General features: G+C 34.6%; 5 protein-coding genes and 1 long non-coding RNA gene across 8 annotated transcripts; 3 read left to right on the top strand and 3 right to left on the bottom strand.

The window, feature by feature from the left end:
* The first annotated feature begins 559 nt into the window (after positions 1 to 559).
* On the top strand, positions 560 to 4,369 carry LOC122609962 (transaldolase). Its single transcript, XM_043782923.1, has 7 exons — positions 560 to 801; positions 1,585 to 1,756; positions 1,875 to 1,924; positions 2,575 to 2,875; positions 3,409 to 3,597; positions 3,689 to 3,871; positions 3,965 to 4,369. The coding sequence occupies exons 1-7, from the start codon at positions 632 to 634 to the stop codon at positions 4,208 to 4,210; spliced, it is 1,311 nt and encodes a 436-aa protein (XP_043638858.1). The 5' UTR covers positions 560 to 631; the 3' UTR covers positions 4,211 to 4,369.
* Positions 2,282 to 3,728, bottom strand: LOC122609963. The gene is made up of 2 exons (XR_006325433.1): positions 3,639 to 3,728; positions 2,282 to 2,813 (listed from the first exon to the last, which is right to left on the bottom strand). It is a non-coding gene; the product is annotated as an uncharacterized LOC122609963 (long non-coding RNA).
* Positions 4,370 to 4,913: 544 nt separating the features above from the next.
* LOC122611303 (peptidyl-prolyl cis-trans isomerase FKBP19, chloroplastic) lies at positions 4,914 to 8,539 on the top strand. Its single transcript, XM_043784311.1, has 10 exons — positions 4,914 to 5,146; positions 5,250 to 5,304; positions 5,429 to 5,566; positions 5,911 to 5,996; positions 6,104 to 6,154; positions 6,322 to 6,402; positions 6,486 to 6,530; positions 7,542 to 7,597; positions 7,745 to 7,820; positions 8,217 to 8,539. Exons 1-10 carry the CDS (start codon positions 5,081 to 5,083, stop codon positions 8,310 to 8,312), a joined length of 750 nt encoding a protein of 249 aa, XP_043640246.1. The 5' UTR covers positions 4,914 to 5,080; the 3' UTR covers positions 8,313 to 8,539.
* Positions 8,540 to 8,957: 418 nt separating this feature from the next.
* On the bottom strand, positions 8,958 to 11,864 carry LOC122578423 (sterol 14-demethylase). Its single transcript, XM_043750383.1, has 3 exons — positions 11,783 to 11,864; positions 11,212 to 11,680; positions 8,958 to 10,101 (listed from the first exon to the last, which is right to left on the bottom strand). Exons 2-3 carry the CDS (start codon positions 11,671 to 11,673, stop codon positions 9,109 to 9,111), a joined length of 1,455 nt encoding a protein of 484 aa, XP_043606318.1. The 5' UTR covers positions 11,674 to 11,680; positions 11,783 to 11,864; the 3' UTR covers positions 8,958 to 9,108.
* Positions 11,865 to 13,671: 1,807 nt separating this feature from the next.
* Positions 13,672 to 15,970, bottom strand: LOC122579190 (E3 ubiquitin-protein ligase At3g02290-like). Its single transcript, XM_043751305.1, has 5 exons — positions 15,827 to 15,970; positions 14,680 to 14,857; positions 14,189 to 14,588; positions 13,997 to 14,106; positions 13,672 to 13,909 (listed from the first exon to the last, which is right to left on the bottom strand). The coding sequence occupies exons 2-5, from the start codon at positions 14,791 to 14,793 to the stop codon at positions 13,883 to 13,885; spliced, it is 651 nt and encodes a 216-aa protein (XP_043607240.1). The 5' UTR covers positions 14,794 to 14,857; positions 15,827 to 15,970; the 3' UTR covers positions 13,672 to 13,882.
* Positions 15,971 to 17,399: 1,429 nt separating this feature from the next.
* Positions 17,400 to 20,316, top strand: LOC122578829 (protein FAM32A-like). Of its 3 annotated transcripts, none has more exons than XM_043750876.1 (3): positions 17,400 to 17,592; positions 17,743 to 17,911; positions 19,928 to 20,316. In XM_043750876.1, the coding sequence occupies exons 2-3, from the start codon at positions 17,755 to 17,757 to the stop codon at positions 20,161 to 20,163; spliced, it is 393 nt and encodes a 130-aa protein (XP_043606811.1). In that variant the 5' UTR covers positions 17,400 to 17,592; positions 17,743 to 17,754; the 3' UTR covers positions 20,164 to 20,316. The 3 variants fall into 3 exon arrangements, with proteins under 3 accessions (XP_043606811.1, XP_043606809.1, XP_043606810.1); XM_043750874.1 differs by having other exon boundaries at positions 17,401 to 17,535; XM_043750875.1 differs by having other exon boundaries at positions 17,403 to 17,515.
* The last annotated feature ends 249 nt before the right edge of the window (positions 20,317 to 20,565 follow it).

The raw sequence follows: 20,565 nt of genomic DNA, 5'->3' as shown, positions 1-20,565 counted from the left end.
TATTTATGTGGGTAAATTTGGGTTTAATGAAAATAAAACAATCGATGCCAGAAAACGTCAATGTGATGAGCAAAAAGACGAAAAAGTCCTCGTGTGGACGGCAAGTGTAGCCTTTTAACGACAAGAAGGTAACTGCTTTAATAAAAAGGACATAAATCGCTAAAAATTCTTGTGGGAGGGATGAAAAACACTAAAATTTATTGAGAGGGATGTAAACAGCAAATTTTGGTAAACCACAGGGATGTTTTATGCAATTATCTCTTTTCTAAAATATATTTATATTAACCTACACCGCTCGACATTGCCATCACCTCAAATAGTCTCCGACATCATCATTCGACACTAACATCACCAAACCGTCGTCACGTCTACTGTCGATGTATTGTAAAATAACTTTTGGAAGCATGTTCACATTTGTGCGAAACCTTTAACTATTAAACCTTTAATTAACCTAAATTTATCAAAATATTTAAAAAAAAGTCCATTGACCTGCGGTAAGATTAACGGGGTTGGTGACATAGGAACCCAAATATATTTTCTTTTAGATCTCATTCATCATTCAGATCAAGCTTTTTCACTATAAAAAAGTACACAAATACCTACTCACCAACTTCTACCCATTCATCAATCAATGGCTTCCATTTCTAAGCTTCCATCTCCGGCTACCACCCTAAAGTCTTCCCCTTTACTCTCAAAACCACCTCTTGTCGCCGCCGTCTCTCTGGGTTTTCCGGCAAGATTTTCACCTTCTTCTTCCCGGTTGTCCCTTCGCTCCAGTTCTCCTCTAGCTGCCTCTTTGATGTAAGTCAACTTTTTTTTTAAACATATATATACATGTCTATATTATCTTTATGTGTTTTTTAGCTTGTTAATCTTGTGGGTGGTGTTCTTAATTCATTTTCTTGAATATTTATTTAATTATTATTGATTAAAGATTGTATTTTTTTAAATCATATTGATATGGGGTTAAAATCTTGATCATGAGTATCATTAGGGATTGAATTAATTTTCATTTATATCAACTCCCTTTTCAAGTATATCAAAAAAGATTCAAACTTTTTTTTTTTTAGTGATATTACATGTTCTGTTTAGAACTTTTTGCTAGTTTTTACTGCATGTAATTGTTTATCTGAAGATTTTCATTTCTTTTGCTGAACTAGTGTATAAAAGAAACTAGTTTATGTAGACATCTGAAGATTTTCATTCAACTTTTTATGTGGGGTTCTGCTTTTACACATTCTTCTTAGATTTTTTTGCTAGTTATATTCTAGATGTCTATTTAAGAGGTCTCAGCTAGTGGGCTTTGAACCTCCGGGAAGATTTTGGAAATGGGCATGGGGATATCCCATTGAGGCCTCATACATCCAAGTCAAAAGACATGGCGAATAACCTGAATAAGGAAAACCACATCTGTTTACCTAATTAAGTAATTAACTATTTTATAATATATTCAACCTTTCTTTGGTACTAGTTTTTGCGAACAATTATATTAAGACGTGTTTAATTTGCATTTGGCACTGTCTTTATTTATTTGTTTATTAAAAGATTTTCTTTTTTCTTACTGACTTAAATTATTTTTAACAGTGTGAGATGTAGTCAAAATGGTGGAAACGGAAGCCATGTGAAGAGAACAACCCTTCATGATCTTTATGAGAAGGAAGGGCAAAGCCCATGGTATGATAACTTATGTCGTCCTGTTACCGATCTTATTCCCCTAATTGAAAGTGGTGTGAGAGGTGTTACAAGTAACCCAGCGGTAATCAAGTGTTTAAGAATACTAATATTTGTTTATAAGATGCAAGATGTAAACTTTGTTACTTTTTGTATTCCTAATTTATGCTAATGGTGATTGGTTGTTCTATATTTGATTACAGATCTTTCAAAAAGCGATATCAACCTCAAATGCTTACAATGATCAATTCAGGTACTTTATAGTTTATACGGCTAGAATGTTATTGGCGTAACAAAAGTTGGTGCTTGATTTGTTTCAGGGGTGTTTAGATCTGTACTTTGGAACTGATTAAATGATTATTATGAGTTTTTAATGTTTGGATAAACAGATTATGTTTTTGAAGAATCATTATGTTTGGATAGTAATTATTTATTGAAGGGTATAATTGAATTACCCATTTGCTATGTCGTTTATACGAGGCTTTCATTAGGCACACTCATTTTTCAAAAGAATGTCATTTTTGTTATTTGATCTGTCGGTCCCAATTATAATATTTTAACACTCAAACAACTAATTATCTACTTACTGCAACTTTAAACAGCAGAAGCAAATCCAAATACTACATCCAGCAGCCCATTTTATTATAGCATTATAAAATCAATAATATGAATCTCGTTGTTCAGCACCACATAGTCACTTTCCAATTACACATCCATAAGCCTCCCCAATTCATATAGTAATCTGAAAGTCAGATGACATCGCCTAGCTAATATGTGAATTTAAACGTTCTCAAAGCTTCGAAACATACTTACATACATGTGTGGAGCAAGTACAGTACTTTGTTAGTTTATGCCTCTGCCTGTTAGCACCGAGCTATTTAATGACCGATACTTTAACTGCAGGGAACTTGTACAGGGAGGAAAAGACATTGTAAGCGCATATTGGGAACTTGTCGTGAAAGATATTCAAGATGCTTGCAGACTATTTGAGCCAATTTACGATGAAACAGATGGTGGTGATGGTTATGTCTCTGTTGAGGTTTCACCCCTGCTTGCTGATGATACCCAAGGAACTGTTGATGCTGCAAAATGGTTGCACAAAGTGGTTGATCGTCCAAATGTATACATCAAAATCCCTGCAACTGCAGCATGTGTTCCTTCAATTAAAGACGTTATATCCTTGGGAATAAGTGTTAATGTGACTGTAAGTTGATCTCTCTAACATCCTTGATTAGTCTTTAGATGATGTCCCTTTGAGTTATTCATATTCTCTGAGGGCTGTATGAATTTCTTTATGGGACTGATTGTTGTCCACTTCAAGTGTTTGGAGAAGCATATAATGTTTTTAGGGGTCAAATAGTTGGTCTTGGAAAACTAATTATTTAAGGTTGAAACAAGATTGCCTGTTTGTTTCTTAAGTGTACTAATTTGAGAGACTTTTGCTTCTATTCACTAGCGTCCCTTGGCTTCCCGTTTTTTTAAAACTGGAACATCTATTTTAAAAAGTTTAAGCAAATGCAACCAGAAAATAACTCATGTAATCTGTTCTATCACGACTGATTGTATGATTTTGATTTTAATATCACATAATCACTCCTAAACTAGACACCGTGTTAACAATTTCCATCCCATTTAATTAATTTGATTTTCAACACTTCATTTAACAATTGCCACTTTAAATCTGTATTTTTTTACTGATTCCTTAATTTTTTGTTTTGTTTTCTTGATTTGTTGCAGCTCATATTCTCCTTATCTAGATATGAGGCAGTTATTGATGCTTATTTGGATGGGTTGGAGGCTTCAGGTCTTGATGATCTATCTAGAGTCACAAGTGTGGCTTCTTTCTTTGTAAGTCGAGTAGACACACTTGTCGACAAAATGCTCGAGAAGATTGGGACACCAGAGGCACTTGACCTTCGAGGAAAGGTAAAGATATCGACCAATTAAAAAAATAGTTAAAAGTGTACCTTAAAGCTGGCTCTTTTCTTACTGTGTAGTCGTGCACTCTACTTTACAGGCTGCAAATGCACAAGCAGCTCTAGCTTTCCAACTTTACCAGAAGAAATTCTCAGGTCCAAGATGGGAAGCCCTTGTGAAGAAAGGTGCTAAGAAGCAAAGGCTGCTCTGGGCTTCAACTAGTGTCAAGAACCCAGCATACCCCGACACCCTTTATGTAGCCCCACTTGTTGGGCCTGACACGGTGAGTTATATGAACCTTTTTGTGACAAGAGGTCACCTAGCCGACTACGGTGCTTCAAGTGTTAATAAGTTTGTGATATCTCTTTTGTTTTAGGTCTCAACAATGCCTGATCAAGCTCTGCTAGCATTCATTGACCACGGTACTGTTGGAAGGACAATTGATGCAAATGTATCAGAGGCTGAAGGTATTTACAGTGCACTCGAGAAGTTGGGGATCGACTGGGGCTTTGTTGGGTCTCAGCTGGAGCTGGAAGGAGTAGATTCTTTCAAGAAAGCCTTTGATAGCCTGCTTGATAGCCTTCAAGAAAAGGCCAATTCTCTCAAATTAGTGAGCCTGTAAACATCAATATGTGCTTCGAATGTTTAATTTGTGTCAACAGACAATAAAGAATAAAAGGTGATTGTGTAAGCGAACGAAATATATGTAATGTGAGTTTAATGTGAAGTAGTGAAATGATGATTGGTTTTGGGTTTTTATAATAAACATCCCTTATCTTAACATGCCATGGCTGTGTGGTGGTTCTTACTTCTGATTTTCTATCCATTGTCTATTTATTGGATTTATTATCAATCTTTCTAAAACTAATCTTAATCAAATAAAAACTCAAGCGTTGAATGAATTAAGGATAACCTTGTTGACTTGATTCCCACATTTATATAATTACGGAGTATTTATTTGTGGTTTGCTTAAAAGTTGCACCTTGATAACTATGCTTTCACGGTTTATCAAATACGCTTGAACCATTATATTCTTCATATAAACTTAGAGGTGCCAAAATGGATGGGTGACTCCTGAGGAACGGGTCAACACTCATATGATTTGTTAGGACTTCGGACCCATATAACCAATTTGTTTCTTTCTAGTTAAATCCTTTTGCTTAACTAACTTGACTAAGCTAAAAAAAAAAACTAGCCAAAACTGCCACTAAGAATTGAACAAATCAAAGATTATCAAATGGTTCCGATTTCAAATCTGGGCATTGGCGTTTAAACTTAACTTGAGAAAAACTAAATGCTAAGTTACTAACCATTAGCAAAGTGATCCAGCCTTTCCCTTCCTTTTGACCCTTGACAAAAATGTATGGTGGGGAGTATGGTTGGGTAGGATAGTAAATTCAAGAAAGGCCCAAACTGTTGTGCAAACCAAGGTATTCTTATGTATTTCTAGTCCTGTCTAATAACACCTGTTGATCATTTTTGCATATGATAAATGGTGTTTGGAGTTGTAGTTGGATCTCTTCCATCTTTTTTCAGCCCAAAGCTTTCGTCTTCATCGGTATCCCTCAAACTTTCCATATCACTGTTTCTTTACTTCTGTAAATAACTTTCTATCTGTAAAAAACACCATAAAACTAAAGGGACATTCTCTAATCTTACAGAAATGGGTGCACAACCAAACTAAATCATTCCGGATTTTATCATCTTCCTTAGCAGGTTGGTATGGTAACTTAGATATTTATATCATTCATAATTTCATATTATTCTGTATTTTACTCATTTTTTGTAAGTTGGTAAAGATGGTCATATTGTAAACTGATGTTATGAATGATTGATGCAGATGCTAGGGGCTCGTTGGATAATGATGATGATAAATTGTCTAAATTAGATCGAAGAAAATTGTTAGTGTCGTCTGTGGGGTTGTTAGCAGGAAGCTCTTTAGGAAATGGAGTTGCTTTGGCATCTAATTTCGCCGAAAGTAATCATCTTTTCCATTTATGTTCACGCATTGTGCTTTACTAATTTATCTGGATGCAAATGCAAATGATAGCTGTTCTTGTGCTTACTTGCATTTACATTAAAAATAAACAAAAAATAGGTGAAATCTGCTTTAAAATGGTATAGTTTTGCCTGTGTAACCATGTAGTCAACTGTATGAACGGGGATTTCTATCAGCAAACTTGTGCCACATCGTATCTATAGGTTTTTGAGGCCGTGTTGTGTGATGTTGATGACTATGATACCTGTTGTACTCTGATAAGTTAACATAATATCTTTAGTATGTTATCGTATACAAAATGAATATAATCTTTATATTTGCAGTGCCGGCCTTAAAGGGGAAGGATTATGGAAAAACAAAGATGAAGTTTCCGGATTATGCTGAAACAAGCTCAGGACTACAATATAAGGTCACTACCAAGTCTACCAAAGAGGAAACTCAGCTATCAATAACGTATCTTAATGTATCTTGATTAGCTCTAGTTATATCTTTTAATTCAAACATAAATGATTGCAGGACTTGAGACCAGGAAATGGCCCAACGCCAAAGAAAGGAGACATTGTAGTGGTATGCTAAACGTTTTGTACGCCTCACTTATGATTTTAAGTACACTATCTTACTGTGCCAGCTTGAGGGGAAAAAAAAGAAAGAAAGAAGCTATGTAATAAAGGGAGTGTTGCAGAAGAAAAATAAAAGAAGCATTAATGAAGTTCTGATGTTATTAATTTATTTAGGTTGATTGGGATGGCTACACAATTGGATATTATGGCCGAATATTTGAAGCTAGAAACAAAACCAAAGGTGGTTCCTTTGAGGTATATGCTTTTGTATCATTACGACAATATGTTATTGTTTTACTCAAATTTAGACTTGCATTGACTATATTACAACTGTACAGGGAGACGACAAGTCCTTTTACAGATTCCGACTAGGTACCCATGAGGTAAATTTTCTTCTCTCCTTTGATTTGAGCCAGGGACTGATCTCAGGGGGTGGGTGGTAGCCGTATTCGTGTTGAAAGTACTATTATGAAATTGAAATCAGATAAATAGTAATAGTAAAATGAGCAGTAGAAATATATTATTTTGAAGTTGAATAGTTAGAAAACTCAACCCTAATGCCTTACCCATCAACTAACCAACCCGCCAACTTGGTTAAAAATGAATTTTCGGGCTGGAGGGTTGTTTTGGGGTTAACAAGTCAGACAAGTTGGCTGGTTGGTTTCAGGTCAAATGGGATGGTGGGTTTTGAGTTGTTTCGGGTCAAATAGGCTAGCTTCAAGTCAAATGAGATAGTGGTTTGGCAGGTTAGTGGGTCCCCTTGTTAACCCAAAAGGTCGACTCAAACCCGACCTAAAAAAATCAGGTTGGTGGGTCGTCTGGTTGAAGAATACACAACTCTGGCCTGATTATTTCGGATGGATTTAAGTTGGATTTCGGGTTGGGTCGAGTATTGCCCGCCCTACTATATAGTTTGTTTTACCTTTAGAAATCAGGTTCTTCGCAGCTTGTCTGAAGTTCTTATATGGTTGAATTTAGGATAGCCTATTATGGAACATCTAGGATATCTTTACTATGAGTATCTTATTTGGACATCTGGGTTGTAATTTCTCTATGTTGACTATTATGATTATATGGTATTTCGGTTAAGCATTAGAACGGAGACTTGTACTCCAAAATAAGTCATAGGAGAGCTGATCTACCTCTCAAAGTTGATTAATCAATCCTTTTATTTCGATTGTTCTATTTTTTGTTCATTTCCATTAGTTTCTCGAGTCAGATATAATAATTAGAAGCTAAATTTGATTATCCAATCATTAAAAATGATTATTGCAACTTCAAGTGGTTATAAAATCTAAACTCGGATCCAAATATCTCCTCAAGGGCACCACTAAGTCTCTGGGTTTGCAAGGTTTGAGAAGGGAAGACCTAACGATCCATGGTTCTATTGGCAGGTGATCCCAGCTTTTGAGGAAGCTGTTATGGGAATGTCTTTGGGTGGCATTAGAAGGTGATATATAAAAAGATCATATAGCTAAGCAATTAAAACGATGGCAGTCACTTGGCTGTTGAACTATCATTTCAGTTTGTTTCATGTTAACCTTGTGATGACAATATAAGTAATTTGTTTGCTCCATGCATTTGATCATTTGTCCAGGATCATTGTGCCCCCTGACCTAGGATACCCAGATAATGATTATAACAAGAGTGGTCCGAGACCAACAACATTTTCGGTACATTCACTTTCTTGATAATTTTTGCAAGAGGTGACCAGATGGATGGGTTGGGTTGCGGGTCAACTGAATTATACATTTCTTCCAAGTTCAAAGAGCAGAGCCGGTTTGGTTGGGTTGACTTATTAATACTTTCTGTGTCCATTTTGAAAGATGTTTTGATAGATTAATAGTGTGTACAAAGTACAAACACAGTATTTTAACACTAATTACAATATATTTTGCATAAAGCCTTTGCACGAGGTTGTGTGTAATGATTATGGATTTTGAGCGCTGCACGCAAGCCACTTGAGATAGAACACTAACTGAATAGACCCATTCATACGTAAATGTGTCAACATTATCACCTCTATATTTGCATCATGTATCCCCACTAACATGTTCCAAAAACCACAGGGCCAAAGAGCACTCAGTTTCGTGCTGAAGAACCAAGGATTGATCGATAAGACCCTGTTGTTTGACATCGAGCTTTTAAACATCATTCCCAACTGAGGGGCAAGCACAGTTCATTATAGACATCCGAGCATACTTCTTTTGTACAAGTGATATATTAAATTACAAGACGACAACTTTTTTATGATCTTATTGAACTTCCAGAATTCCAGGGACATGGACTTTTAGTCAATGGAGTGGTTGCGAACTTGCAATATATTAACTATTTTTGTAACATATAATCATATGCTAGAGCTGGTATACCTTAATGTTATCTTAATTATTCACTCCTTTTTTCTTAAGTTAATGCATAAGGTGTGTATGATACCATTTCATGTCTATATCAATTCACCTGTGTAAGATATTGATGGAATTGGGCGCTTCTACTCGTCTTAAGGCGGTTCTTTCTTACAGGTTTCATTATGCCATGAGCTTTCCCTCTAAGTAGAGGGAAACATATAACCTATTAAAATCCATCACATATAACAATTAAGATTGTTTTGTTGGATCACCACTGAAATAAGTCTTGCTAACAGTAAATCTATCACAATAATCTAAGCTGTTACAAGTTACTTGATCAGAATTAGATTGCATGGCATGCCAGGCCATGTTTTATATGTTTATGTTGACACAATCAACATCATAGACTTGTAAATTACTACAAATCATGGTCGACTAAACACTCCCCATAAACACATTCTCGGGTAAAGAAACAGAAAAATAGGATCAAAACTTTCAAGTTTAAACGTTTAAGATACATAAATTAAAGAAAAAACATTAACAATCTTAGCACACCTGAATTAGGGAAAAGAAACCAAGAGAGCGAGTGCTAACCTATAAATATTGCAATACATTTTCAGGCTAGTACTTTTCGTTTATAACGGACCATGACCTTCCCTTTGACACCAACCACCATAGCATTCCAGTCCGTCTCTGGAAAGGGAGAAACCAATTCCAACTCAAAATTTCTCAACAAATGGCTCCAAATTGCTTTAATTTGCAGATAAGCAAAGGGTTCTCCTAAGCAACCATGTCTACCACCACCAAAAGAAATATAGGAAAACGCCCCTGCAGCCTTGTCTTCTTCTCTACCTGGGCAAAATCTATCTGGGTCATATGTGTCGGGATCCTTGAACACATGTGGCAGTCGATTGGCAAATGCAGGTGACGTGGCAACTATGTGTCCCTTTGGAATGTCGTATTCTTTCCCTTCTTTTGTGGTGACACTGAAATCGCAGTGAGAGCTGCGTAGCAACATGATTAGTGGCGGGTGTAGTCTCAATGCTTCCTTTATGCATCTATATAGCACATTCATCTCCGACAAAATATCATGATCGATCTTTTCACCATGATTCTGCAATATATTTTTTTGCTCATCGATAACAGCTGCCATGTGTTTCGGGTTGCATAGGAGGTATGCTCCAGTCCAAGTGGAGGTTATAGAACTCGTGTGCTGGCCAGCAAATAGGGCAGCAATGAGAAGTCCAGTGACCTCAGATTCAGTGGTGGGGCGGCCGTTTTTGTATTTGGAGTCGATAAAACACTGCAACATGTCGTTTTCACATTTCCCGCTTTGTTTTCGAGAATTAATGATGGTGGAAAAGATATGTGCAAGTTTCTCGCGGGCTTGATCACGGCGACGGTGGGCGGGGATGGGGAGGTATGGGAAGATGACACTGATTGGAAGCATACCATTATCAAGATCGTGAAAAAGAGCAGACACATCATCAAAAAGCTTGTTACGAACTTCCTCACCCAATAGACATCTACTGGCTGTAAGAATGATGAGCTTTTCTAGTTCATATTTTAAGTCCACTTCACCACTGTCACCCCATTTTGAGAAATATTCCTGCAAATTGCATTAACAGAAAAATGAAACATAGAACTATGAACTATCAAGATACTGCTATTTAGGGGGTATCTGGATATGCGGCTTGAAAAATGATTATATAACATCCTATCCAATCAACACAAGAAAAACAACTGTACTAAAAGGTGTTAACTAAGAACTCAATATAATAACTGGACGAAATTTCTATTGTAAATATGAGAGATTTTGTTAAAACAACTCTTTCAAAACATATCCAAATAGAACACATAAAATAAATTTAGCTAACCCTCTTATAAAAGATTATGTCGCAACCCTGTTAAAATTCATATTTGACCCGAAATAATTCAAACTATTGTGGGTGTTTGAAATTATCAGAATCTAAGAATCAGCTCTAATGAAATTCCTGATAGCTTAAACATTCAAGTGTTTTGTCAAATTCTGAACATATAAGGACTTACATGTAAGAAGATCCCTAAAACCAAAATCAGTTCTGTTGCAACTAGAGATGCACAATGACTGGTCAAATCCTTAATTCTAGTTCTAAACAGTCCAATTTTTTTGATTAAAAAAAAAACTGAATATGTAAAATGCTAAAATTCATCAAATTTCAAATGATATGAAATCTTTTACACTCAAAATAATCACTATAGTAAAATCTTCTCACTTTCAAGTAAAATTTGCTTTCAAACAGAGTATATTTCAGACCAGTTCTTTTTCATTTCAGTCTTTGAGAACTACCTCCAGAACCCGATACGGTTTTGACTACTTTGCCCATCTCTAATTGCATTGCAACAACCTTCCCTAAAAGTCTAAAACTAATAATTGACCACTATATAAATCATTTTTACCATAAAACGCTTATCTACAATCCAAAAGCACAGTAATCCAATAATCACTTCAAAAGTACAATGTCAAACACCCTCATTAACACTACAACTAATAATTGCAATTTCAAATCATAACAGTCAAATAATTTCCTAACAGATACATCCTTCACATATAATACTGTATCATGCATGTGTGTAAATAACTAAATATATATATATATATTAAAAACTGTATGTATAGTACAGAAAAAAGGTACTAGTATATAGTAAATCATTTAGTAAACAGTAAAAAAGTGTATACCTCAGCTTCAAAAACCATCTGATCTACATAAGCTTTAAGTTTATTAACCCTCAAAGCCTCAGTAAAAAACCTGAACTGTTCTTGCCTAACAGAATAATCAACATCGAAAACAACGCCAGGCCCAAATGTGGGTACATTAAACTGGTAAACTTCTTGCTGACTCAGATCTGATTCAGAAGCTTTAAAGAAATGGGCCGAAACCTCAGGCCCAATTAAAAAGGTGATATTTTTATTCAACAGATTAAGTGTAAACACACTTCCTAGTTTTGGGTATTCTTGTTTAAGCATGATAATGGGACCTTTTAAGAAACGTAATAGGCCCCCGATGATTGGCCATGCTTTGACGACTGGGGGCAGACGTTTGCGAGATCTGGGGATTAAGAATGTTGAGATGATTTTGGCTGCGAGTACGGTGGCGATTAGGAGTGTCGCCACGTTTAGTAATTTTGGATCGATTTCCATCTTTTCCCTGATTTTTGAAATAAAAATAAAAATAATGTAGATTAGTAATTAAAATGATGATAATAATAAGAGATGATGAAATTGAATTTGTGAGGAAAGGAAGGAATACCTGAGGGTTGGGAGATGGAAGTAGTGGAGAGACACTGATATGTATGAATATATGTATTAGATTAGTTATTTAAATACTTAGTATCAAAGGGATTTTTTTACTATGGGCTAAACAATGGATTTGTGTGTATATAAAATTTAAAAGTTTAAATCTTAATTCTTGATTTCAATTCAAAAGTTAAGAACTTTACTTATAAAGTTGTCATAAATTTAGAGGATCTTAATCCATATTTTTTATTATGGCTTTAAAAGTCTAAAACATTAAACATAGATAATAATTTTCTTCATAAATAATACTTCTCATTTCTTCCTAAAAGCATCCATAAAAAATAAATAAACACTACATTATAAAACATTTAATTTTCTCCATTTTTTAAAAATTAAGTTATAAACTCAAAATGTCTTTCTAACATATTCACTATTTTAAAGATTTTCATTTCAAACAGTCTCTTCAAAAAATGACTGATTGATTATATTCTAAAATTGGGAGTAAATTTAGAATTCCTTTTACTCGTCATGTTAGCTTAACAAAGGAATTCAAAAAGAATTTCGGTCAAATTATCTTAAATCAGTAAACTATAGAACCTAATTGTTAATTGTGTTGCGATCAAGATCTTTACAGGTACCAAAAATAACTCGGTGACACGATCTAAAAGGTTGTTTCACAGAGATTACAATTAGCGTGAAAATTCGAAAATTTTTGTGTTAATAAACAATTCTAAGAAGGAAATAAAAACCGGATGTAGGTACAAGTGGTTGGTTTTATGGTAGTGGTTTCAGATTAGCAAGTGTGATGTTAGTTATTACCACATATAGTGTTATGTAATTAAGGAGAATCGTACCACGTGAGTTGGGTAAAGCCAAAAGGGGATCATACAGGACCTGTATTTTAGCTACATACAGGTTGTCTTATTTTGTATTTTAGCTATATAAATCTGATCCACAAGATATACAGCCTTCAATTCGCATTCACACATACAAGCCGGTCAGCGTCACCTAGGCACTTAAGTCCACTAAGGTGACCAAAAGTTCTGGACCTGTCCATGTTGTAACGAACCTTTGTGTTTGTCATAAACCTCCTAGAGAAAGTGGCCTGCAGACTAAATTGTTAAAATATATAATTGACACTTCACCCACTTCTTACATAAGCGCCACCAATTATTTCACTACCCCAACTCAACCGTCAAAAAACACATCACGCAGGTACTATTCTGATACCTATACATCCACCGGTTCCGTCATTTTGGACATATCATTCTAGTTGATTAACACTGCCAAACAATATTCTGATGATTGAAATTTGCCTTTCCAAAAAAAAAAAATATTCTGATGACGTCTGGAATTACAGGTTGTCGCAGTAAAGGCTACATTGGGGCTTTTCTTAGTTATTCCCCTCTTGGTTGCTGTACTTAGCACCATTATCCCTACCAAGTACAAAGAACAATTTTCTCCATTTGCCATGAATAACACTCAGACTGACACTGTTCATGTATATCTGTATCAGCATATCATACTTGTTTTAAACAACGTTTGCACATCCTTTAATGGATGGAAATTATAAAATATACTAGGTATCTAACTCCATTCGATCTTGCAGCCAATTCAGCCATAGAATGGAATCTTGAATTTCAGTTCTGTTGGATTCTTTATGAATCGAACAGTCCCATGTGACAAACATGCACCTCTAGTTAGTGACCTAGACGGCTAGACCTGTCTTTACAGCATATGAGAAGTGATAAGGCAATGCAATTCCGAAACTATATCATGTTTTACCAATGTGTGCAGAGTTACACAAAGATAAGGATCCAGAGATGTTAGGAATTATATATTCCTTGACTAGTATCTAAGACCCGAAAGCAATATAAGCTGGGATTGGAGTAGGGGACAGGATTTATAAGAAAGTGGAGCACACTCGACCACTCATTACAAATAATAGTAACACGTTGAGCTTTGAAAATACAGGTACCATAAAATAAGACAAGCCTGGTTCTGTTGGTTAGATTTAAGTAAACTTGATTTTATAATACTTCATTTTATTATTGACATCATGGCCTCATTTAAATGTAACTTCTTTTACTCTATAGCCAAACTCCAGGAGCAACTAAGGGGTTTCACAAAACTCCATTACCTGAGAAATAACGGAAATAATGCAATTAAAGATCAACAAAACAACTTGCATCATACACATTATAGCAATCATGTATCTTAGTAGTACCTTGCCACACATTGGACAAGTGTCACTTCTTTCCATCCATTCATATATACAGCCAAGGTGAAAATGATGGGAGCACTGGGTCACAATTTTAGGATTCTCCAAAGTATACTCTGCACATTGCATAATCTTGTTATAACAATAAAGTTAAACATTGATCAAGTTGTACAAAAGAGCTTATATTAAGGAATTCACCATCAAGACATGTTGGACAAACATCTTCACTATCCGAAGTTTGCTCGTATAGTAAACTTTCTGAGGCTTTTACTTTCAAAGAGTTCTCTAAGGACTCTAAATTAGCGCTATTAGAATCTTGATCTGTAGGATCAATACCAGACCTTCTCTTAGCAAAATCTGAAAACTCCAAACCAGATTGTGAATCCTCTTGAAAATGAGTCATTGATTTCTCACGTCTAGACACAAGGCCACGTTGCAAGCGTGTGAATCTAATATCGGCATCATAAGGTAAAGGTCTTGCCATGTTTTCATCATTCAAAGAAGTCGGTAGCGAGAAACCAACATTTGAAGATGAAGCAGTTCCTTGGATAGGTGACGATACAGGCAGTCCTTCAATCCGCTGAAACAATGCACCATACTACATATTGCACCAAACCCACATCAAGAATCATTAGCTGAAAATTCAGGAGCTATATACAAATGCAAAGTAATTATGCTTAGTTGCTTACCCCGGTAAATAATTGGTGGAAAAAGAATCTTAAACAGAGGCAGTGTCTATATAAAGCATTAGTTGGAAATTCTTCAAAGTCATCACCACATTGACAGCAACAAATAGCATTCATCTTTGGAAAACAATCACTTGACCGAAAACTAAATTCTGAGCCTTGTTATGCAGCTATCTTGAAACTATACTCAAACAACAAATAGATACATATAGCAACCGGATGTGAACTAACAAATAACATAAAAAGTAAACACCCAATGACGTCTTTCACAGATTTTGGATCTGGATACGTTGACGGTGTATGGGGGAGCTTAAGATATAGACAGCCATACCCCTACCATGACGGTGTAGAGAGGCTGCTTCTAGGCTCTATTTAAGATAGAAAAGGACCTCCAATGAGGATAGGACCCTTGACCTATGTTTCTAGAGTCAAGTATGTTAACCACTTATCCAACCTTGCTGGTTTGAACTAACAAATAACATAAACACCGTAATTATATAAGAGTACAGGGTGTTACATTGTACAAACAACCACTATAATCCTCCTATGGCAAACCCCACAAATGATCTGATAAAATAATATACAAAGTGGTCATCTTGGCGTCATATGTTCACAAAATGTTGTACCAAAGGGCTTTTGTCTAGTGCTATTCGAGATGACCCATCAACCTAAAGGTTGTGGCCTGTGGGTTCTACTCCTGTGAACTTGTGTATATGTCATTTGCCTTTCAAAAACAAAATTTTCGCAAAAAAGTAGTAATAAGCTTTGGTATCATATATCAACAAAAATAGTAGTTAGTAAAAAAACTCATCATATTTTCACAAAAAGTTGCAAGCTTGATTAACTTTAAGCATGTAAAGTATAAAAGAGAGCCAGTTTTATAACCAGAGTATATAATCTAGGAGTTATCATAAATTACTACCATTACTATTATTGAAAAAAAAAACGAAATGAGGCTTATACAGTGATACTTGATTTGACATGGGAATTTTGATTAAAAGAAAGAAAGGCCGAAAATAGTAAAGAGAGAAACGGGTATAGATGATATAAAAAGATTTAAGAATAGACCACACAACAACTATCAATTTTTAAATAAAATATATATATATATAAATAAAAGGGGGAAAAAGAAGATGTGATGTTGAATTACCAGTGGATCAGCGGCAGCAATGAGTGGGCTTCCAAAGAATCTGGGAAATTTCTACAACAGAGAGAGATATGTATATTTATTTTGTATGTATATATATGTGTTGTTAGTGGGAGAAGTATCAAGAGAAGAAGAAAACAGAAGAGGAGAAATATATGTGTGTGATGTTCTCCTAATCAACCCAACCGACTCACTCGACTCGTTTTAGTTGGAAGATACCGACGGGGCCTTTGTTTGGTGGAAACGCCTCAAAAGACTCTTTTGCCCTTCTTCTTTTTTCTCAAATATTCTAAGAAAATGTAAATTTATTTTGTATAACTTATTTATCTACATATCAACTTAACTATTTTATAAATTATATATTTATATTTATATTTATATATGTTAGTTAGTGTGAAATATTGATAGAAGTTATAAATAACTAATGATATAAACTTTATAATATAATTTCTAGTTTTATTTTAATTGTTAAAGAAATGAATAATTATATAAATTAAACATAATCAATATTATACAATTTGTAAATATTTTATAATATAATTAATGACATATACTTTATAATATACTTTATAGTTTTATGTTAATTGTTAAAGAAAAAAATAATTATATAAATTTGGTGTGATGAATAGTATAATACCTCATCTATACAGAATGATTGAATAAATAAAGTTTGAACCAAAATTTTGCATCATTTTGATGTATGATTGAAAAAAAGTTACATTTACATTTGTACAAGCTTATAGTTTTAATGTTTACATTGTAGATGTCAATTTGATAGCAACCATACTTGTACAACGTAGTCATTACAGGCTTGGCATGATTAGGTTTAACGTGGATAAAGCCATCATGAGGCAATAAGATGTAGTTCGCTTGTTTTTAGATATAATTGTAATGATAAAAGATATTGTAAGATTAAGTTCTAATTATTTGTTATTTGCGTAATTTGTTTCCTGGACAATTACACAAGTGACATTTTTTTTAATGATACTAGTTACTTGTTTAAAACGGTGATATTCTCACTTTAAATCAACACTTACTAAAACATTTAACCATAATATAACATATTAATCTATATTGATTACTTTTAATTCTATTTGGCTATTTATTACATGTCCGAGTAAAATTTAGTTAATCATATACGAGCATGGTATTTGCGGCGACGATGACAATGACAGTGATGTGATGGCATCAACGGATGTTGACGGGGGCGGCGACCGTTGGTTGCGGCAAATGTGTTAAGTGGTGTAGGTATTTGATATAAAAATATTTGATTTAAAAGAGTAGTTGATATATTTTAGAAGATAATGAAATGATTGTGTAAGTTAATCATTAAGGATAAAATGATAATTTTACATGTCTCAAAAATTTTAACTTTTCAAAATATAGATATAATTTTTATTTAGTAGTATATAAGTATAGATAAATAAGTTGATAATAGCCATTTAAAAAAAAAAATAAAGTTGATGATAAGTGAAGACATCTTTGGTTACAAAATTAACACAAGGTGTCAGAGTTCAAAAAGAATTACTTTTGCTTAGAAAATCCGTTATTGTAATTTTAAGCAATAATTTATTAGTATTTTTATCTTATTTATTTATCACGAGGAAACCTCTGGAGACCCAAAAAGTTTCCTTCCGTTTTGCGTACGAGATTGCGCTGGCCGTCGCTGTTTGTCCGACAACTTTCAGATCGGTGAGCGACAATATCTGCCGGTATTCACTTACCCAATATTTGGTAGCTAACGATTATACAGGGTCCTTTTCTTCTATGTATTCCATCTAAACCTTTATCTTAAAAATTAGGGCTTTCACAAATACTCATATACCAACTGTTATTAATTGGTAACAAAGTTTGTATCTATGAAAAACTGTTACTTTTGAGCAGTAATTAATAATAAAAAGTTGTGTTTAAATTTGCAGTTGTAGATAGAAATGTCTGCATATGAGAATGTGGTGCCAGGGAAGCTAAAACTTAAGGGAAAGGCACTCGATGTTAAACCCGGTGGCGTTAAGAAGAAAAGTAAGAAAAAGAACAGAGCTTTCTCTGATCAGATTATTCAAAAAACCAATAATGATGAGATTTCTCAAGGTAATCTTGGCTTCTTCTTTATTCATCTATTAGTTCTTCATATTATGGAATTATAATTCTAATTGTGGGTGTGTTTGGTTTCTTGATTAAAATTTTATGTAGTAAGGTTATATTATGTTTGATTAACATGAGTTACTTGAAAGTGAAACACACACCACATGAGATTTAATTGAATTGAATATATATACGTATACTGACTTAGAGACTAAATACATGAGATAGACACGTTCATGATAATGTAATTCGTGTTGATCCCCTGCCTTTTGGAGAGGAGTTGTCGTATCACGGCGCTGACAAGAGACACAAACATTGGACCCAAGCTAAACGCAGCTAATTCTTATTCTTACCTGATTTTATAGACAACCCTAAGCTATCTGTTTTTCCATACTAATAACAAGTGAAATGAAACCATGAATGGTATCATAATCAGCCTTACCCTTGGATGGCTTTGAACTAGATATCTATCTAGACATACAACGATCTCGAGTATTCATGTATTTTGGACATAGTGATTGCTTCTTCCAATTTGTGGAGCACTTAAACAAAATCTTACGCAAAGCCATTGTTTGGATACCCAATATTCTACTTAGTATGAAAACGCTTGCTCTATTTTGAGATGAATACCTTTTCTTGACATGTCATATATGAATCTTAAACACCAACCTTCCCATACATAGCATCTGTTGATATTATTGCCAGTTCCACTTGGGATCCTTAGTAGGAAGCTCATTAGGTATCATCTAAGAGTTCACCACTTGATTTGATTTCCCTAACAGATTGAGTTGTGTTAGTGTGATTCAGAGCTGTCAACCTCTAACGCATCTGCTAACACTACTGGTCCCGAACCCCAAGGCTTCATGTTCACCTTATGGCTAATAATTCTTAATATGTATTGGCTTGCATTTTCTCTTTGACTACAGTTCACTAACTTCTTTATCTGTAACCTCTTTTGTATTTTATTTAACTTTCTCTTTTTATTTTCTTCTAACATACTTTTGAATCTCATGCATGAAATATGGCATACTGGTTCATTTTTATTTTCATGCACTTAGCACAAATGTGGAGTAGTGATTGGATTAGGATGTTCATGAATGTTTGTGGCTTGAATTCCACACTTTTGGTGAAAGTGAGATTGGTTTCTTGGTGCATGATGCGTTAGGTTTTCTTCAGTATTAGGTTCAGTTGCTGGATTCTACTCTTCAGTGTGGGTCTTAAAGCTGTTGAATTTGGCTATACCACTGCTACATGTGTTGCAAACACTCTTGACGCATGTAGCATTGGGTTTTTCTCAAATATTGGTGCAGATTATTAGCGGGGGTGAATTATCTTTATTTCATAACCCGTATTCAGATGTCCGAATAGGCAGTAATAACGCTTGCTTTTTCAATCAGGATCATGAACTTCAGCTTTACAATTTCATAAGTCTGATCGTGAACATGTGTTCTTGCTGTCTGGTCTGAAAAGACCAAGCCCGCTCTTTTACAACATTTTGTATGTTACTTGCAGTATTTATAAGCTAACCCTCATACGCGACCCAGTAATTCTTATGTATCGACCAGTTTTTTTCGCCATTGGAGGTTAGGAACCATTGCGACAAAAGGGTGGCAGTGATCAATTCCCACAATGTTTCAGTTTTTGGAAGTTCATATTGTTATCATTTTAGTTGTATAAAGTAGGAAATCACTATCAGAACTGGTTTTGATAGCATTGCAATGTTATTGGGACCCTATTAGGTGTTTAACTTCTTTTAGTGTCTTGATAGCCTGCCATATGGATGTTTTCTGTGACTTCACGGTTGAAGCTGTCATTTGATCTGAAACTAGTGGGTATGGAATTAAGAAAATACTTATGGTTTCATATGCTAGTGTTTCCATATATGAAATCAAAACTGGTTATAGTTATGATATGTTACAATTGCCTTTCCTTATTTGTTAATCCTTTCACTTGTTTTAGGTTTTATTTTCTCTTTTGAAGATTATTTAGTTACATGAGTGTAATCTTTGAATCTATGTGCAGAGATGGGAAAAATAGTTGAGAAAGGGACAAATGACGGAGTGAAATCCAAAGGTACTTCACATGTGGATAGCTTGACTCCAGCGGAGAAGCGCTATATGGAGCAAAGGCAGAAGATAGACATGCAAAAGATGGCAAAGACAGCAAATAAGTCACATCGTGATAGGCTTTCAGAATTCAATCAGTATCTTGCCAACATGAGCGAACACTATGACATTCCGAAAGTTGGTCCTGGTTAACCTATCTTGCAGCAAGTCTTTCATTGTGGTGGTAACGATAATTGGCTTGTTAAGGATGACAACGATAAAAGTTCAGTTAAGTTTGAATCTATGTTATGGATCATGGCTTTGTAAAACATATCACTTTATCAAATTTGAATCAGTTTTCTGTTTTATGTTCTTGCAAGTATTTGAACGTGATGGTTTGATCGTTTACTGCATTGAACTGCAGGAAGCCAGTTAGAGTCAAGCAAAATAAATGTCTTCAATTTTTTATATTCAATTATTGCAATATAAATTCGTCATTTTGAAGTAGTTGCAGTAGATGACTGCACAAGTGCCTTGTAACCTTCAAAAAAAAAAGGAACTTGCAGTATAGTATTATTACTGATGACAGCACAAATGTCTTTTAACTTCATTCAC

This window comes from Erigeron canadensis, chromosome 8, assembly GCF_010389155.1.
Source record: "Erigeron canadensis isolate Cc75 chromosome 8, C_canadensis_v1, whole genome shotgun sequence".
NCBI lineage: Eukaryota > Viridiplantae > Streptophyta > Magnoliopsida > Asterales > Asteraceae > Erigeron > Erigeron canadensis.
This window is presented reverse-complemented; position numbering and strand designations above follow the sequence as displayed.

Bases quoted from the DNA above. Each gene is read 5' to 3' on its own strand.
- LOC122609962 (XM_043782923.1), top strand. From the start codon at position 632: ATGGCTTCCATTTCTAAGCTTCCATCTCCGGCTACCACCCTAAAGTCT. The intron at 802-1,584 runs GTAAGTCAACTT...TATTTTTAACAG, and splicing joins CCTCTAGCTGCCTCTTTGAT to TGTGAGATGTAGTCAAAATG. The intron at 3,598-3,688 runs GTAAAGATATCG...TCTACTTTACAG, and splicing joins CACTTGACCTTCGAGGAAAG to GCTGCAAATGCACAAGCAGC.
- LOC122611303 (XM_043784311.1), top strand. From the start codon at position 5,081: ATGGTGTTTGGAGTTGTAGTTGGATCTCTTCCATCTTTTTTCAGCCCA. The intron at 6,403-6,485 runs GTATATGCTTTT...ACAACTGTACAG, and splicing joins CCAAAGGTGGTTCCTTTGAG to GGAGACGACAAGTCCTTTTA. The intron at 7,598-7,744 runs GTGATATATAAA...TCATTTGTCCAG, and splicing joins TCTTTGGGTGGCATTAGAAG to GATCATTGTGCCCCCTGACC.
- LOC122578423 (XM_043750383.1), bottom strand. From the start codon at position 11,673: ATGGAAATCGATCCAAAATTACTAAACGTGGCGACACTCCTAATCGCC. The intron at 10,102-11,211 runs GTATACACTTTT...TGCAATTTGCAG, and splicing joins AGATGGTTTTTGAAGCTGAG to GAATATTTCTCAAAATGGGG.
- LOC122579190 (XM_043751305.1), bottom strand. From the start codon at position 14,793: ATGAATGCTATTTGTTGCTGTCAATGTGGTGATGACTTTGAAGAATTT. The intron at 14,107-14,188 runs GTGAATTCCTTA...TGCAATGTGCAG, and splicing joins TTGTCCAACATGTCTTGATG to AGTATACTTTGGAGAATCCT. The intron at 13,910-13,996 runs GTACTACTAAGA...GTTATTTCTCAG, and splicing joins CTTGTCCAATGTGTGGCAAG to GTAATGGAGTTTTGTGAAAC.
- LOC122578829 (XM_043750876.1), top strand. From the start codon at position 17,755: ATGTCTGCATATGAGAATGTGGTGCCAGGGAAGCTAAAACTTAAGGGA. The intron at 17,912-19,927 runs GTAATCTTGGCT...ATCTATGTGCAG, and splicing joins TAATGATGAGATTTCTCAAG to AGATGGGAAAAATAGTTGAG.